This window comes from Protopterus annectens, chromosome 8.part0 (genome assembly GCF_019279795.1).
Source record: "Protopterus annectens isolate FY-2018-M chromosome 8.part0, PAN1.0, whole genome shotgun sequence".
Lineage (NCBI taxonomy): Eukaryota > Metazoa > Chordata > Ceratodontiformes > Protopteridae > Protopterus > Protopterus annectens.
Genome location: NC_056741.1, coordinates 242,273,062 through 242,292,588, shown reverse-complemented (window position 1 = coordinate 242,292,588; position 19,527 = coordinate 242,273,062). Strand labels below are relative to the sequence as shown.

The following is a 19,527-nucleotide window of genomic DNA, read 5'->3' as shown; positions in this document are numbered from 1 at the left end:
TCTGGAAGCTCCTGACAAATAACAGGTTGAAGTCATTACTCTGTAATTATAGTTAAATAACAAGGTGGAGTTATAGTGGAATGATAGCCCACCTTGAGTAGAATGAAGCTTTGGGCAAAGCCAAGTACTTCAACCACTGAGAAACACTGTCAGGTCACTTTTAAGTGTACCTTATTACCAAGAACATTCTTCAATTTAAGCCTTAAAAAGTCCTTATTTCTCACTGTTCCACTTTGAAAGGGTCTGTCACTCATTCACTGTTCAAACTTAACACTTAAAAATCTCTAGCCAGAATAGATCTATGCAAACCACCTGGTATCAACATTCCCATCCTGGAAGTGTTCCTCATCTGGATCTCGGCCATCATAAGACTGGAAACTATCTTGACAGGAGATGTTAATATAGTCTATCAAAAGATAACCCTAGAAAACTCAATACATTCAATTCAGCTATATGTATTCTCTCAACTGATGAAGACTACAACTAGAATTAACAAGGTCACATCTAAAGAATCCATCCTGGACTGGCTTTTAACATCCATCCCAAATAATATTGCCACAAGTGGCACCCTACCTGAGAGTCTAAGTGACCACCAGCTAAGTTACTTAATCACTCACCCCAAACAGACACACAGGGTTTATCATTATAACTCAGTCAGAAACATCAGTAATGTAACCTTGGTAATTTCAGTAAAGAAACCTTTAATTCCAGCCAGCTGCTTATCAACTGAGCTCCACTTAAAACTCTTCCCCTTGATGAAACAGTGGACACATTTAATATAATATTTTTATGTATCTGGCAGAGCAGGCAGCATTAAGAACCAAAGGAGTTAAAAAACAGTGCATTGGTTATTTAAAAGAACAAAGCAACTCATGTGGCTTAGAAATAAACCTGGAAGTCATGGCTACAAACCAAATCTCAATCATCCGTGCAACAATATAAGCAGTTAAGGAACCATAGCAAATAATGCATGAAACAGGACAAAAAGCTAATTACAACAAAACCCAAAATTTGTTATCAAACAATCCAGAAAATATTTAGAAATCCATAAATACATTGCTCATTCCGGGAAAATTAACCCAACCCAACCTAGCCTATCCCCTACCAAGAACTCCCAAAGCGTCACTTCACAATTTAACTCAGATTTTCTAAATACAGTTAACATCCCTCCTGAAAAAACAAAACTACTACAGATCCAACTATCCCACCTAATCACTGAAGCTACAGCAGACATTCACACTCTCTGCACTACCAACATTTACAATAAAAAAAATACCCAAGCTCCCTTAAGACAACAAGTACTGCCTCTGACCATCCTCCATCTGAATACCACAAACTCACTGCAGATAGCCTTGCACATCCTGCCTCAATTCTAATAAACCTCTCTAATCAAGAAAAATAATTCCTCACATAATGGAAATAAATCATATATAATACCCTCTATAAAGGTGGCTCATCAACCAAGCTTACAAAATATATACCAGTCGACATTCTCTCACCCTTATTCAAATTCTTGAAAGATGTCTTCATGCTCAACTTGCTACACATGTTACTTCTCGTAACTTCCTCTCTGCCTCACACCATGGTCTCAGACTCAATCACAGTACAACCACTGCCTTTCTATAGTTGACAGATATAATAAATCACAGTAGAAATTCATGTCTTCTAACTTCAGCCCAATTTCTGGATCTATCCAAGGCATTTGTTACAGTCAATCATCAAATTCTCCAAACTAAACTCTTTTCCTGTGGGTTATCACCCTCCTCACTTAACTCGTTTCTTAGTTACCTCACTAATAGATCCCAAGCAGTGAAACTGCATGGTGATGTCTGTCTTTCCTTCCTGTATCCATTGGAGTCCCACAAGGCTCCAGCCTAGGACCACTGCTGTTAACTTAATTGTCAACAACCTAAACACAGCAACCAAAGAGACAACCATAGTACAATACACTGAAGATTCCACTCTAATATGTGCTGTTTGGACATTATCAAAGCTGCACTCAGCCAGTAATCCTTCTCCTCCTAGAAGCTTGGATGGACAGCTCACAGCTCCTCCTGAAAAACCAAAAAAAAAAAAAAACCAAAAAAAATCTAAATTCCTACTGGTCACACGTACTACTAGGTATGATTATAAATGACCACCTGAAACTTGATCTCCATCTTCAGCAAACCATAAAGAAGACAAACTAAAACTAGGCTGCCTCTATAGAGTAAAACACTACCTCACTGACTCTGCTAGACAAAACATAGCCACTTCTTTTCCACTCCCCACTCTATTTATATGCCTCTCCTATCCTAATCAATCTCAACTCCTCTCTATCAAACTAGAACAATACTACAGTAAAGTAGCCAAATTCACAACAAGCCAACAATACAGATCTCATCATTGCCTGTCTCTAAAACAATTAAACTGGTTCAAACTAAATAATTCTCCGTTGTACTCACAATTAATTACAACCTTAAGACTAATGTACAACCTTGAAAAATTCCCATCTCTTCACTCCATCATTCAGCCATACATAACTAAGAGACCTCCACTTTCCATTGACAAATCATTACCCTCCATAGCTAAACCTAACGACAATGCAGGAAATTCCCTGTATTCACACTGGATTGCTAATAGCTGGAATACCATCCCACTCCACTTAAGAACAGTCTGCAACCTGAAAGACTTTAAATGCCAACTGAAGGAACACCTGATAGATGAAAGTCTCTGCACCTGCACCACCCCTGGTTAAACTGGTACTAATATAGCTATATGAATTTGTATCATACCTCTCTGCTGCACAAAACCTAATGTACTATTATCATTACTATACCTTCCTTTGTCATCTCATCTCCTTTATCTTCCATGTATGTCGTCCCCTTCCTACTCTACCACTTTATCATTATAGTAACAAATATTCTTACATAAAACCTGACAATCTCTGCAGTACTGATGATGCTGCACTGTATATACATCCCTGAATTAAACAAAATATATTTTATATTTACATTAAATCCATGCAACTGTAATTTTTCATTGAAACTGTTTGCAAAATATGTAACTGATGTTAAGGATATCTGAATAATGTAACTTTTGCTTATGAATAAAACTGACTGTAAACGATGATGCAATGCAATGATACCCATGATGACCATATAATGTAGCTTTCCTCTTCGGGCCTCTGCTGAAAAAGGCACCACTGCTCAGTGAGGCTTTCCCAGTAAGCAAATGTCAATAAATAAATAAATAAGATTTTGTTTATTGATACTCATGGTAAATAATACTAAATTGCATTAGTTTATCAAATGAACATTTTATAAGAATAAATTAACTCATTTTAACCATTCTTTGAGCTTCCTAGTTAAAGTTCTCGGTTAAGCTGGTTGTAAGAATTCCACATTTTGCCCATTTGTTTCACATTGTGAGATGTAGTGTTCAACATTTTGGAGATAGAAGGTTGAGAGCTATGATTGCAACCATAATCTGGTCTGCCTTACTGTAACCAGTAATACCATTTTAACAATCAATGCTTTTGAGGATGTTTTTGTTTAATAATTTTATTCAAACAGCTGTTCTAAGGTACAGGCACTGTCAAAGATCCATTTTAGTTAAATGCAGTTAATAATCCTTTATCCAAGTCATACTTACATTTAAAGACGACCTAAAAAACGTGTTTTCTTTTTTAAAATAATATCAAGATGCAAATAGGAAAGTAAACATTTAAGCATATATAAAAAGTTATACTTGTAGTTCTGTACCTGCTACACTCCAGCTTGTAATGTTTTGTGGTTTCAAGGTACTCCGCACCCTCTGTCCCTTGGAAATTTGAGGCGCATAGTAAGCTGGCATCTGCTCCACCAGTGGCATTTGCACACTGTATGCTGTCAAGCTCCACCTTGCCTTCAGTGATAACTGCTGGGTCCATTGTCTGGTAAGGACCCTGCATGCAGTCAAACTGGTAAGAAGCATTGGCCATCAGCTGTCTGTCCTGCTGTCACGTTGAGCTGAAAGGAACTAAAGAACAAAGGGTAGTCAACATTTTTCCATATGCACTCTGCCCTAAGTATTTTGTATATGTGGAATCCAGTCATATACAATCACACACAAATACATACACATACAAACACACACACACACACACACACACACACACACACACACACACACACACACACACACACAAGCACCCACACCCAAACACGTGCTCTACTGAACTGCAAAGGGTATTTTAGGAGAGCTTAGTGTTCACTGAAACAGATTCCTTGATTTCAGTTTCAGACACTAAGTACCAGACAGAAAGGTATTTCATATTTATACAGAGAAAATCTTTTAACCATCTGACTTCATGCAAAGTTGAAATCATACTGGTCTGTCTGCTGTCAAATTACACACACACACACACACACACACACACACACACACACACACACACACACACACACACACACACACACACACACAAGTCCATGGCAAAGAGAATGATGGATGCCAGATGTGAGAATTTATAATATAACATACATTGTAAGCATCAAGCTAAGATACCTTCATTGTTTACAACAGTTTATTCAGAATTAATCAGAGCTATAACCTAGTATGACAATCTGTATACCTTTTTCAGAAGTTTTATTTAATTTGTCTTTAACTGCTGTTAACAGTTGTTACATACAATTACCAGTTTTATGATGTAACCCATGAGGTTTAATGTGCATAAATGACTCTGAATAGTTAAAACAGTTTGGAAGGTAGGTAGGTGATCTGTGGGAATGGAATGCACAACAGAATAGAACACGCATTTGTACACGTTATTTGCTGTGATATACAAACAATTCAACAGGCACTTTTAGTTAATGATCTTTATAGCTATGGCACTCCTTTTCATCAATATGTTGATCAAGGAGTCTTTTTGAATAATTATAGGCTTTCAGCTTTTTTAAAGGGGCTAGCAAATTATTCCATTCCAACTCTTAGGAGAACACTAACTTCATTTATTATGTTGTTACTTCTTCAAATACCAAATGTAGACATGAAAACAAGAAAAAATCCTGTGCACTAATAGTAATTTGTAATTTATTAATGTGATGTCCTCCTTTATGGATAAAACAGTGCAAGCTTCTTCTCTGTTTATTTGTTAGCCAGGTAAAACCACTTAGTTAAGGAGGATCTGCAGTTTATCTAGCTGGTACAGAAATGAGCAGACTAAGTGGGTGAACAGGATTGCATCTCAAGTCACTGTGTTGGTTTGACATACATTGTTCTCACAGTGCATGGTTAACATCCTGAAGAATATCTACAAAAAGAAGGCCCACAGTTCAGAAGTAGAAATGTAAAGATTTGTAGCAGCATGCCATACTGTGCAAACTACCTATCCAAATGGAAGAATGCAACTTCATAACAGGTGCTATACAATGCTAAAATATCAGCACTGTTTACACTAGTGGCAAGCCAAAGCAGCGCTCTAGTACTGTGCCTTGGAAGCATAATCATTCAACAGACCAGGAAATGGGCATCTGAAAGGTAACACTGCATACAGCACACATAAGGTCTACTGATCACCACATACATAGTAAGGATCCCTAACTCATAGTTTGACTTTGCAAGACACGTTTTATTCAGACACAAGGTGTCAAAGGATGTTAATTTTATCCATTAAATGGATAAGCCCACATCTCACCATGTACAGTGGAAAGCATTAATTAACCTTGTTACACACCTAAACGTACAGTCCACTGACAGACACCACTGGCACATTCCACTGTCTTGATGGTCAATAGGAATCCAAAAAAAGACTGCACTAATATATCTATAAAGGAACCCAGTGCACTGATGACATAAAAAGTAAATCCCAGTAAGCAGAATTATACAAGAAGAAACTCACATGCAGACAGACAAATTTGTGATTATAAGTGTATATGCTAAGTGTGTGTGTGTGTGTGTGTGTGTGTGTGTGTGTGTGTGTGTGTGTGTGTGTGTGTGTGTGTGTGTGTGTGTGTGTGTGTGTACATACATTCTGCAGTGTATTGGCATCCTGTAATGGTTCACTGTCTTATCACTTTGCTTTCCATGACAGACTCCATTTTTTTTCTAGACTCTGAAATGGATTAAGTAAGTATGAAAAACAAATGAGTGGATACATTTAAGCTGCTATTTACTTAACCATCTCACCAGACTTACTACATTTCTTCTCATGGAGACAGTTTAATTTCAGATCTCTATATCGTCTGCATAGAAACATATATTACCTTTCAGACCTTCTACACCGTTACCTACTACATCATTGAAAAAGAGCTATTCCAATTTTAAAATATAGCACTTTTATTTCAGAAACTAGTTCTGGCATCTTATCATAAAGGATTAAGGCAGTTAGCTACTTATGTGCTTCATCCTGAGGCTGTGGGTTTGATTCTTTCAGTCTCCATTTGCCTAATTTCTGAGGATAAGCTAGTGATTTAACCAAATAGTGTTCCTGAGTAGTCCCTGAAAACATGCGTTTGTGCCTAGAGAATTTGTCTGCGTAACAAATAAACACAATAAAAAAAAAATAAAATAAATGTTATTATTAGTTTTTTATGCAGTCATGACTGATTCGGAGATCTTTCATTTCTGGTTCCCACCTACCTCCCCCTTGTGAACGAGAATCACATTTATTTTCCTGTAATGCTTTGCTATGACTACCTTCCATGATTTGTTGAAAGAGTCAGCACAAGGTTTTGCTAGCTTTTTCCAGTTCTTTCAGAATTCTAGGATTAATCCTGCCACTACCCAGTCTGTGTTTGAGTTATTCCATACCGGTTTACTTCCCTAGGTGAATGAATGTGGACTACAGTTTTGTTGTAGATATTGTCTCTGCTTCTCTTCTTCCTTAGAGTCAAACACGAAAAAAGTAATTGTATATTGATAAGCACTAAACTCTTTAAAAATATCTGTAGAATAACAAGTACATTAACAACAAAACAATAGCTGTTTTACAGCTTTCAACAGATTGAAAAATTGTAGTAGCAAAATGTTACAAAAACTAAGTGAATAAACTTGTAACTCTGTTCTGTGAGATTACACATTTAACATCCAGAGTACAGTCTTTCACAGAACATAGAAAAAGCCACATTAATATGCCTGAAACTTAATAACATTCCAGAGTTGTAACCTTCTCCTCACACAGCCCTGAATGCTTCTCACAGTCTCCTAAATCCCTGCCCACAGCACTGTCTGTAGCTAACAGATGTGCTACTTCTGCAGATGAGAAGAATCACTGTAAATACGGGACTGTAGCAGGCAGCCTGGCCCTTGTTTGCTCACCACAAGCTCACCCTAAGGTTGCTTAAGCTTGCCTTCCTGCAACTCAATGAAGATGGACACCATTATTCTTGTTACATAAAAGAACACACAAACAAAGAATAACTATTTCAAACACAGCCAAATAAGTCTTCAAGAGCATTAAATTTAATTGAAATACTGCACCTTTAAGAAAGCCTCCATGTGTATGTCTAGTCTTTCGGTATTATTTCCTGCTTTAGTGACCCACCCATATCTCACAGTTGGTGCAGTAGGGCACAGTATTCTAAGGTGATTGGTTGAGTAGCATATCTGTCTCAGCTGATCATTGTTTTACAGTGCATCGGTTGGTTTCTGCAGTACCATATCAGGATTCCTATTTGTATTTAATTCAGAAAGTATGGAGTGACTGTTTCCAGCTTCTTATCTGCGGTGGTTTGATTGGCTGGAACAGAAGCAGCATACTTGGCAGGCTTGCTTGAGGAATCAGATTACCTGCAGTGTCTTGTCTATAGACTGTAGTCAAAACTGAAAATCTGGAAAGAGCTTTGTGTACCTCAAAGCAAAGTTGTTTCTTTTTTTTTCTACTTGCATAAACCTGTGTGATTTCTTATTTTGTTAAATGCACTGAAAAGAAATTTTGTGAGGTTCAATTATCAGGGCACATGGGGAAGTTGCAAGATGTTGCTGGTGATAACATTGAACTGGATTTAATAACATCAGTTATGTGTGTTCACATACAGCAGTTGCTTAGTTTTCTTTAGTTCATATCTCTCTAATACGCCTGATTGTCCAGGACATCTTTGACTCTGCATGAAAAATTTCACTTTGTACATTGAACAAATACATGATTTTTTTTCCAAAAACGTTTTTATTATGAAACAGTAACGATTATAGTGACTAGCTATTGTCAAACATTGTTGTTATAGACAGCAGCTTATTCACAAAATGTGTATTGACATACTATGATATTCGGTTGTCTTTCTCAGTGAGTAACACCAGCATTTAAAGTGTCCTTGATTTGAACCTTTGTCTTGTACTGTTCCTGGCTATGTCCCTTTTTCTTGAGGGATGAGGTCAAGAGTTGTGATTTAGTTTCATTCATCTCCTTAAATAATGAGCAAGAGCAGAAAAGAAAAAAAATGCAACTGATGACCTCAGCTAAATCTATTATATTAAACTAGAAGAATTCCAGCATTTAACATTCATTAACATACATTTAAATATATTGTTTTTTATTAATTTTTCTTAAGCACCTGTCTTAATGTGTATTTGAAACACTTTGTAATATGTATAAAACTGTTTAACTGTCATTGATTCTGCCTCATAATTGTCCTCTGTCACTACTTTTACTAAATGTTTAATCATTTAAATAATGTCACACACTGAGGTGCAGAGTTCATGCTGTACAGAAAATGAACAGAAATACAAATACCATTATTTAGCCACCTTTCTGAGTTACTCTGACTGCAGTTTAGAAACAGACTTTTTTCAAGAGTATTTATCCTTTATTACTTTAGATTATGTTTCAGATTTATGAATGGAAATATTGACAGCTCTGATTTCTTTATTTAAACATAATTCTACATACAAAAATAAACTTCAGAAACACATAGGTTCATAGATCCATACTAGGTTAATGACCACCATTGTCTTTACAAGCCTAGCCATGCAACCCTGCCCAGTTTTGTCCCAGAGTTCCTCGGACACCTATATGATGGAGTATATTAGTAAAGAGGTAACTAAGGGTTATGTGAGAGAGAGGGTATGTTAGTTGTAGATTAATTTACTTACTGTTAACCTCTGTCAATCAGAGACATGGGGCCAGGCTGCAGGTTCATAGGTTCATACTAGGCTATCTGCCCTAGGGCATTTATAAGCCTAGCCAGAGTGTGTTTGGCTTTCACCACCCATTTTAAATTAATTTTGCTATGCCCTTTTTCGAGGTTAGTATACTGTGCCTCTGTTTAACAGTGACACAGAAGTGATACCCGGGGTAAACCTACAATCTCCCATCCACTCATCAAGATTCCTCTTGAAGAGAGTCAATGAGGGACTCTGCCTAACCTGGACTAGGATTTTATTCCAGAGTGAAGGGAGCCTCTGGGTTATGAATCTGTCCCTCCAGCATGTCCTATTTATTTGAGTGCTGAGGTTCAAGTCTCTCGAGCGCGTAGCTCAATGGGATTTGGATTTTCTGAGGTGCAGCATGTCCATTAATTCCGGGTTGGACATGGCTTTATACGTCAGGCACAGATCGCCTCTGAGCAGACGGTGTGCCACTGAGTAGAGCTGGAGTTTCTTTAACCGGGCAGCATATGCCATCTGTTTGAGCCCTTTGATCCTCTTGGTGAGATACTTTTGGGGTCTTTCCAGTTGCTGCAGGTGTCTGGTAAGGTACATCCCAAAAGGGGCATTGTACTCAATTATGGGCCTGATGAGGGATGAGTAAAGAGGCACGATAACCTCCCCTGATCTAGATGTGAATCCCTTCATGATTAGGTGGGCTATATAAAATGTTTTTCTGACCACTTTGGCCACGTGGTTGTCAAATGAGAGATTGCTATCAACTTGGGTCCCCAGGTCCCTAATTACTTCTTCTGTACTTAATGGATTACCACTTATGTGGTAATTTGTAGGCACTTTGTTTTTGCCAAAGGGGGTGACTATACACTTTTTGGCGTTTAGCTTGAGGCCATGGCTCTGGCACCAGTTGTCTGTTTCTATGAGGCCCTTTTGGAGGATGCTTGTGTCGGCTGGAGAGTCGATTATGGCACCCAGTTTGCAGTCATCTGCGAACTTGGTCAGCCACAGTCCTTCCATGTTGGCCTGTACAAATATATACCGAATAAGAGAGGTCCCAGGACTGAGCCTTGTGGGACGCCACTTGAAACTGCTTTGGAGTCTGACATGGCTCCAGCAATTCTAACCATGTGGGTTCTGTCCTTGAGCCAATTTGCAACCCATCTAGTGACATAGGGGTTTATATTTAAGCTGGTGAGCTTATCTATAATGCCCGAGTGGGGTATTGTATCGAAGGCTTTTGCGAGGTCCAGGTATGCTGTGTGGACCACCTTCCCCTCGTCAATGGCCTTGGTGACTGTTTCAAAGAAATCAACCAGGTATAAGAGGCAGGATCTGCCCTTAACAAAGCCAAACTGGGTAGGATCCAGTGTCTGTAGGTCCCCAATATCTTTATTTATGAGGTCCACGATGATCCTTTCCACAGCTTTGCAGACCAAGCTAGTCAGGCTTATGGGGCGATAGTTTCCAGGATCCGTTGCGGCACCACCTTTGTGGATAGGGACCACTGTTGCTGTACGCCACTCTTTGGGTACATATCCTGTAGTTAAGGCTGAGATTGAACAGTAGTTTTATGTTTGGGTTTAGCTCTTCTTGGAGTTCATGTAGGACGCAGCCCGGGACACCGTCTGGTCCCATTGATGCTGTGTTTTTTGCTTTGGAGAGGGCAGCTCTTACCTGAGCATCTGAGATGTCAGGGGGGCAGCACTCTGCTGGGATAGATATTTGCCCTTTTTGGTGGGGACGGGGGGGGGGGTGAGAAGTTTGCACTGAACCTGTCAGCTAGGATGTTGGCAATGTCTGTGGGTTCGGTGTATTTTTTGTCATTTTGGACTAATTCTGAGCATATCTGGGAATTCCCACCCAGGTTCCTAACATAACTAAAGAAAGCCTTGTGATTATCCTTAGTGTCCTGTGCAATTTTTCTCTCAAAGCTGGCCTTAGACGATTTTATGAGTGCCCGTAGTTTTTTGCTAATACTGATCAGAGATGCCTTCCCTTTTTGGGATTTTGCTCTATCATGTAGTAGCTTCCTCCTTCTATTGTATAATTTGTTTATGGCTGGTGTCCACCAGACAGGACGTCTGCCTTTGGAGGATTGGGTCATGGATTTATTTGAGATTGCATGATCCATGCATTCCTGAAGGTGTTCATAGAATGTGTTTATAAAAGATTCTGCGGTCTGGGCCGTATTTTCCACTGGCCCGGGGGCTTTGAAGGATTCCACCTCGGTTTTGAGGAGTGTGAAATTTGCTTTAGAGAAGTTTTTCACTGTGGTTTTCAGGGCAGGGGGTGGAGTCGGGATGTGAATATCCAGTGAGATTAGTTTATGGTCTGATCTTACCAATGAGGGATACACTTCTGGTCTGGAGCATAGAGTCCCCATGTTGGTGATGATCAGGTCCAGTATGTTTTCCCCTCTTGTGGGAGTGGTAACAAGTTGTTCCATAGCATTTGAGTTTATAAATTCTTGGAACCTTTGGACTAGAGTGTTGGAGCTAGAGTAATGCTCCCAGTCTATGTTTGGGTAGTTGAAGTCGCCGAATATAATGGTGTTTGGAGAGACCTTCATATTTTCCAGTGTTCTCAGGAAGGCCAAATGGGGTTCCTGGGTTTGGGAGGGTGGTCTGTAGCAGGCTATAAACTGGAAGGCAGTTTTACCCACTGTTAGTTGCACATGGATAGTCTCTGATGCTTCGTGCTGTGCCACCAACCTGGAGGTGTGGGTATCTTTGACAAATATTGGTACTCCTCCTCTTTTTGTGGTTCGGTCCAAGTTTTGGGGCCGAAAAGCATGGTATGAGGTATAACCTGGTAGTGCTGGGGTGCTCTAGGGAGCCTTGAACCAGGTTTCTGTTACTGAACAGATATCGATGTTCTCCATGCTAAGGAGAGTTTTGAGTGCGTGCATCTTGAAGTTTAGACTTCTGGCCTTGAGTAGTATTACTCTTAATTTCTTATCCCTTGTGATACCTATGAAGGTGGGTTTGTCTTTTGAGCCTTGCCTAAAAAAGGCACTATGGGTGTAGCAAGAGCCTTTGCCAATATCCGAAAGCCCAGGGGTGACAGGTGCAAGCCGTCCCTTCCGAAGCATTGTGGCTTGTCGAGCATGTCATCCCAGGCTGACAGGCATTGGATCCCCTTTGAATGACACCAATACTTAAGCCAATTATTGAAACTGATCATCTTGTCTTCATATTGTGGCATCATTCTTGGTGAGGGTAAGATGCTACTCAAGGTCAGGGTCATACCGGCCTGGGCTACATGCTCAGAGAGCTCCTCTATGTCTCTTTTCATGTAGTCCAGGGAGGTACGTCTCAGGTCATTTACACCAGCATGTACAATGACTGAGTCATATTTGTACTTGCCTTGGAGTGACCTGAGTGCTTGTGTTATGTGGCGGATCCTAGCGCCCGACAGGCAGCTCACAGTGACTTTCTCCTTGTTCAGCCTGGTGAGCGGGACGTCAGTGTGCCTGACGATAGAGTCACCAATTACAAGTGTGTTGTTTAGCCTTAAGGGCTGTGGCTGTTCAGCACACTGGTTTTGTGAGCTATGTGTTGCACGTGTTTTGTTTTGGGGTAGCGGTTGCTTGGGTGTCTGCTTTGGAGGTCTCTGTTGCTTAGGCAGATTTTTATTTAGAGCCTCCGAGTATGTTTTTGTGTGTTTATGTGTTTGGTTTGCTGTCGTGGTAGGTCTATGTGAGACTGGAATTATAGTGAGTGCGGTTTCCTTCTCCTGACTGGTTTCGCCAGTACTGAGTTGAGAGAGCTTAGCCTCCAGTATGGCTATATGGTTGCATCTCTCACATGTGTTGGAATTTGTTGGGAGGAGGAGAGGGTTGTCTGTGTACATGAGGCAGTTGTAATATTGCCTCAAGATTCCCAGATTCACCAGCTGGACCGGAGAGGAGATTGACAACTGACCTTTGGACATGCTAGAATAATATTGGGAATTCCTTTATAATTGAAAAAAAGGGCTAATGGGGAACAAGGTACTCAAGGGGAGTTTGTGAGGGTGTAGTGCTTTTAATTTTTTAGTGCTGACTTATATAATTGCTTTAGTGAGCAAGTGCTAGGCAACTTAAATGCAATGTGTTACAGGTAACTTAAAATGACAAACAGTAACTTTCTTTCAAGTGAAACAAGGAAATAAGTACAGCAAGCAATGCAGATATCACTAGGGATCCACAGAAGCACTGAAAAGCCACGTTTTAGGTGGAATTAGCGTTTCAGGGAAATAGCAAGCAAACAAACAACAAGCATACAAACAAAGCTACATTCAGCAGGCCTGGATCTAGTCTATGCTACAGCAAACAAGGTGTACGAATTTCAGTAAGAAACTGTTCAAATATGCAGGCACTATAAGCCTTTAACCAGAAATTCCCAGCTCAGAAGGGCAGAGTCCAGCCTCTCCTCCCACAAGAGTGCAGACCACAAACCTTCTTCATGTAAAATAACTGGCCTGAAGCTAAAGTGCTTAAACCAGAACTAATACACTTTTAGAATAACAGACACTGAGCTCTCAATCAGCAGTTCCCAACTTAGAAGGATGTAAGCTACCTGTCCTGCCACCACAGTGCAGGCCACAAACCTTCCTAATGTAAAACAACTGGTCTGAAGCCCAAGTGCTTAATCCAAAAGACTTAGAATGATAGCTACACTTTAATCAAGTTACTACCAAGCAGTAATAAATACAATTGAATACTTTAAAGAATGCCTGGATTAGTGGTCAAGTTATACAAACAAAGCTAGATTCAGCAGGCCTGGATCTAGTCTATGCTACAGCAAACAAGGTGTACCAATTTCAGTAAGAAGCAGTTCAAATATGCAGGCACTATAAGCCTTTAACCAGAAATTCCCAGCTCAGAAGACCACAGGCAGGCCACAACCCCCCCTAAAAAAAAACAACTGGTCTCTGAAGCCCAAGTTTATAATCCAAGACTTAGAATGATAGCTACACTTTAATCAAGTTACTACCAAGCAGTAATAAACACAATTGAATACTTTAAAGAATGCCTGGATTAGTGGTCAAGTTATACAAACAAAGCTAGATTCAGCAGGCCTGGATCTAGTCTATGCTACAGCAAACAAGGTGTACCAATTTCAGTAAGAAGCAGTTCAAATATGCAGGCACTATAAGCCTTTAACCAGAAATTCCCAGCTCAGAAGGGCAGAGTTCAGCCTCTCCTCCCACAAGAGTGCAGACCACGAACCCTTTTAATGTAAAAAAACTGGCCTGAAGCCCAAGTACTTAAACCAGAATTAATACACTTTTAGAATAACAGACACTGAGCCCTCAATCAGCAGTTCCCAACTTAGAAGGATGTAAGCTACCTGTTCTGCCACCACAGTGCAGACCACAAACCTTCTTAATGTAAAACAACTGGTCTGAAGCCCAAGTGCTTAAACTAAAAGGCTTAGAATGTGATACACCAAGCAGTAATACATACAATTGAGTACTTTTAAGATGACGCAAAAGCAAAATAAAGTAGGAAGAAACACAAATACAGTAAAAGCAGATACATTTTTTTTTTCAGAAAAGTAGCAAAAACAGTATTAAAAACAATTCACATGCAGGGCAAGCTGGCACACTTGAGTGTGTAGCAATATTAGTCCACACGCAGTTTGAAAAAATGTAATTAAATTAAAAAGGACTAAAAGCAAGTGCAGAAAGGGTTTATTATGTAGAATGCGGTAAAGAGATGGGACTGGGTCACTGGGGGAGTGTCCTAGATCAAATCTACAGTGGGGCGGGCAATGCAAAAGCCACCAAATTTAAACTACAACCAAGAACAAGAAGGAGGGGGTGGGGAAACCAGTTTCAACAGAACCAGTTTCAACAGAGATGTGAGGAATCAGAGTGCAAATTATAAAACCAAAAAAATATATACTGATCTCTGTATATTTGCAGAACAGTAATACAACAGATATCCAAGCAACAATTTAGCTCTATAATACAGAATAATACAAAAAAATATACTCAGCTCTATATATTTGCAGATAATCTTGTAAGGCTGTCTCTCAACACACAGGTTCCACTTTAAAATGTTAAAATAGGCAAAAGCAAAATAAGGTAAGAAAACAGGAAGAAACACAAATACAGTAAGGCAGATGAAGTGCAAAAAAAAATTTTTTTTTTCTTTGAGATGGAGGAAACAGAGCAGATTAAGATACTATATAGGGGAATTCCCTTCCCAAGTGCTCTCTCTGTACACTGCAGAGGAGATGGGACTGGTAAGAGTATCCAAAATCAAAATATGATCTCACTGTACTCAGTTGAGTGAGTGAATGAGATGGGTGCTGGAGGAGTGTGCAAAAAGAGATTTACAGCAGGGGTGGGCAATTCCAAAGCCACCCAAGATTAACACCACAACAAGAAACAGGTGGGTGGTGAACTACTGCAGATATTCAGAGATTTCCCATCCAATGATCTAGGTTCCCTTTAATGGGGTCACAGATGAACTCTGCTTCATGTGGATTGGAGAGCTTATTCCATAGTGTGGGGATCCTTTAAGACATACATCAGTCCCTCCAGCAGGTTCTGTTTACACTGCAGACAAAGTCTGGGTCCTTGGATCTAATGTTTCTGGTGTTGTTTGTTTTGTAGATGTGCAAGAGATCCATCAGAGCTGGACCTGAGGACACCTTATATAGTAGGCACAGATTACCTCTTAGTAACCTGTAGGAGACTGACAACAGAGATAGGACATCTGTGAGAATTGCTGTTTCTGATTTTGGTTGTGACATTTTTCTTTTGTTATATAGTCTGTTAAAGTAAAATTTCTACCAGTGTGGTTTGTTTTGGTGTTAGATCTGGACTTACTTATGGTACGTATGGTAGCCTGAATGCAACTATTTACATATTTGTACAGGGTTTCTGTAAATAAATCTGCATATGTAGCTGTGTTCTTGTGGTTTGGGGGGCTGCAAGTATTGACAAACCATCACTTAGTAGGATGATGTTTGCTTTAATATAGTTCCTGCTATGGGTTTAGTTGTGTTTTCCATGTTGACTTTTATTTCAAGGGAGACAGCTTTGTGGTCCGCTGAGGACATGACATGGTGGGGGGAGGTGCATCCCTCTGCCATGTTGGTGAGTACTAGGTCCAATTTTGTTTGATCCTCTGGTTGGAGACTGCACTATCTAGTCCAGGGTGTTTGTGTAGATAAATTCTAGGAAGCATTGTGGCTGCAAGTTAGAGGCAGGGTATGCTTCCCAGTCTATAGAAGGGTAGTTAAGGTCTCCCATGAACTGGGTATATAGTTGGATGGTGAGCACCTCTAGTAGGTCTAGGTAAGAGTTGTGAGTTTTGTGGGTCATAAAGGGTGACCTGTAGCTGACCAGTACATGGTAGGGAACTTTGTTTATGGCAACTTGGACATAGATGAACTCCAGTGCCTCATCCTGTTTAACCAACCTAGAGTTGCATTTGCAGCTAATGTAGATTGAGATACCACCAACCTTAGCCCCTGGCTGTGCTGCTGTTGGTCTAAATGTGTGGAAGGCACTCTAGCCTTCCACTGCTGGAGTATTTTGTGCAGCTTTAAACCAAGTCTCGGTAATAGCACAGATAACTATGTTCTTCAGAGTGAGGAGAGCTTATAGGATGTGGAGTTTCCTGTTTAGGCTCCTAGTATTGAGCAGTAATACCTTAAGGTTGCTTTGAGTTTCTTTTTTTTTTGTCTGAAATTGGTACAGCTGTGCCTTTTACTAGAAATAGCAAATCAATTATTCATAATTTGTCAAAGCACGTTACCCATGACCATTGATGCTCCGCAGGATGTAAATGCATGTACCACACTTATATAACCAGTTCAGTACATTGTAAATTATTTTGCATTACTGTCATTGAACCACACTTATATAACCAATTCAGTAGATTGCAAATCTGCTTTGCATCACTGTCATCATTTTACATCAAGTCATTGTTATATTTAATAAAAACACAAAGGCATCAGGTGGATTAAATGGTTGCAGCCATATGTTTATTGCCAATTACTGCTAATGATTCTTACTGATTGAAGCCGATTATTTTGAGATGTGAGCAAGGCAGGAATTTCAGGGAGGCCATTTCTTAACTTCATAGCAATGCCCTAAACACTACAGAGCAACAGACAGCACTGTCAATATCCAGCCCTTCTGATTAATCTTAACAATTTTCTCAGTTCCTCTGAGCCACCTTACAATCTGTCAAGGAGCCATTGCCAGGCTGATAAAACCCCTGGCAGCAATCTTTTGGGGCTGTCTGGTCTATGGAAAGTCCAGCTAAAGAGTCCTGAGAGCTCCCCCCCACACTTACTTTGGCCTCCCCTTACCTTTTTTGCCTTTTGCTTACATGACTGTGACAACCTAGCCTAACCTGTTTATCCCACTCAGGAGAAGGCAAAAACCTGAAAATCCAGTGGGAAAAAACAGTAAATTCCTTCTCAACCCCTAATGTGATTAACTTTGCAGGTCACCGGACCCCGTAAATTATGTTTCAGCTGACCCTAAACTGACTGCCAACTTCCCCCTGCTTTTACAAAGGTGTGGACTGAGTGGGGAAAGCTGCCAAGGTAGAGATCAAAAAGATCGATTTGCAATAAGATCGATTTGCAATATATCTTTGGATTAATAATACTTACACAGCTAGGTGGAAAGAGTTTTTGGAAATCTTGTAATAAACTCTAAACATAATAGATATTCTAATAATTATCTCGTACTAAATAACAGTCTACATTGGTTATTAAAGGATTACCTTATAGGAAAAAGTCACCAAACAAGTGACTCCTATTTCATTTCTACTATATTAAACACTTTTAAAAATTTTATATATAGAAACCTGGCATTTAAAGCATGGATCTTCCTTATATTTCCTATGGCTTATACCCAAAATAACATATCCACCTGAAAATGAGAAACAATAATCACATTTAAAGAGAAAAAATCTGCTATATTGGTCTCAACTAATGAAAGATGAAAAGTTAGTCTGTTGATTAAATTAAGAACAAATATAATTTAGATAAAGACATGTGGCTAGATGTACAATCCTGCAGACAACATGTAGATGGGAAAATTAAGTTAATGTAACCAAGATAAGAGATCATATCCCAAAACTAACTGATTATCTGATATTCTTAATGCAACAAAACAGATTTGGACAGTGTCTCTTATCTAAAATATATAGACTTGTGAGGAGAGAAACAAAAAGTTGCAATAACAGTTATTGGAACTATTTTGTCCAAACATACTTCCAAGTGAAGAAGATAAAAAATTAATTCTAATATATTATAAACATGCAACTTCATCTTTTACGTGGAATCTCTTTACTTGGAAATTTTTGCACAGATCTTTCTTCACACCACATAAAACTGTAATGTTCAAGCAGAAACAAGTTTGTTAGAGATGTAAAGAAGAACGTAAAGTGGATTGGCAACACATGGTTTTAGGTACATGACGTTTGGACCCCGCCGATTCACCCCCAGCCAATTCAACCCCAACCTATTTCACCCCAGACATTTGGACCCATGTAAAATAACACAACGGAACATTGTAAGTGAAGTAAAAGCACATTGGAACCAAAATACAAAATGAAGACTAAGCATTCTTAAAATTGTTTAAATAGTCTTTCTTTTCTATTTATGTGCATCAACTACTATTACATTACAGAAAAAAACATTAGTTAAATAAATTAAATAAAAAAAGCAAACATGTATATTCCTTTATGACATGCCTGCAGACTAGCATATTTATACATATTAAAACAACTTCAACAGAAAAACAGAGTCAAATGTTACAAACGTGCTTGTAAGAATTGCTGTTAAAAGACACACTTCCTCTATGAAAATCAAAATGATAGAGAACACTTTCCCACATAAATTGCTTTTTTGAAAACGTCAGTCCTAACGAGATGAGGAATTACAAAAATTACATATTTATTATGCAGAAATACCTAGTATATGACCAACTAACCAGTACAGGTTTCTCTTTTCAAAATATTTCACCTTAGGTATGCTGAAATAAGCGGCTAATAGTCCTCAAAAACATAAAAAAGTATGAACATGCAAAAGCTCAGGGGAAGAAAAAACTAAGCATGGCCAAGAACATCTGGAAGTTTACAGAATTGCCACAAGAAGGCTAGGTAATGCTGCGAACTTCCGGGTAGTTAGCAAACCAGATTAAAACAATAAATACTATAACACAAATACCACAGATAAAAATATAATATGAGTATCAATTATCAGGAATACATATAAAGAACAATAAATGATGATAAACATAGTAAAAAATTTGAAATACAACAAAAGCCTGCACGCCAATAATAAGAAAAAAGCCTTAAAGAAATAGCAACTGTAAAACACATAAATATAAAAATAGATATAACAATATAAAAAAGCATTTAATTTAAAAAAAATGTTAGAATCTAAATATGTTAAAACATAACATTAGTTATATGTTAAAAGTTTATAAGTTATAGTTATACTAACA

General features: G+C 38.9%; 1 protein-coding gene across 1 annotated transcript in view; it reads right to left on the bottom strand.

The window, feature by feature from the left end:
- Positions 1 to 7,555, bottom strand: part of LOC122808726 (formin BNI1-like) — a 189,461-nt gene extending 181,906 nt beyond the window's left edge. The window contains exons 1-2 of the mRNA XM_044079717.1: positions 7,441 to 7,555; positions 3,744 to 3,999 (exon numbers count right to left, since the gene is read on the bottom strand). Coding sequence (XP_043935652.1) covers positions 3,744 to 3,961 — 218 coding nt within the window. The 5' untranslated portion in view covers positions 3,962 to 3,999; positions 7,441 to 7,555. The remainder of the gene's footprint in view (positions 1 to 3,743; positions 4,000 to 7,440) is intronic.
- Positions 7,556 to 19,527: the final 11,972 nt, after the last annotated feature.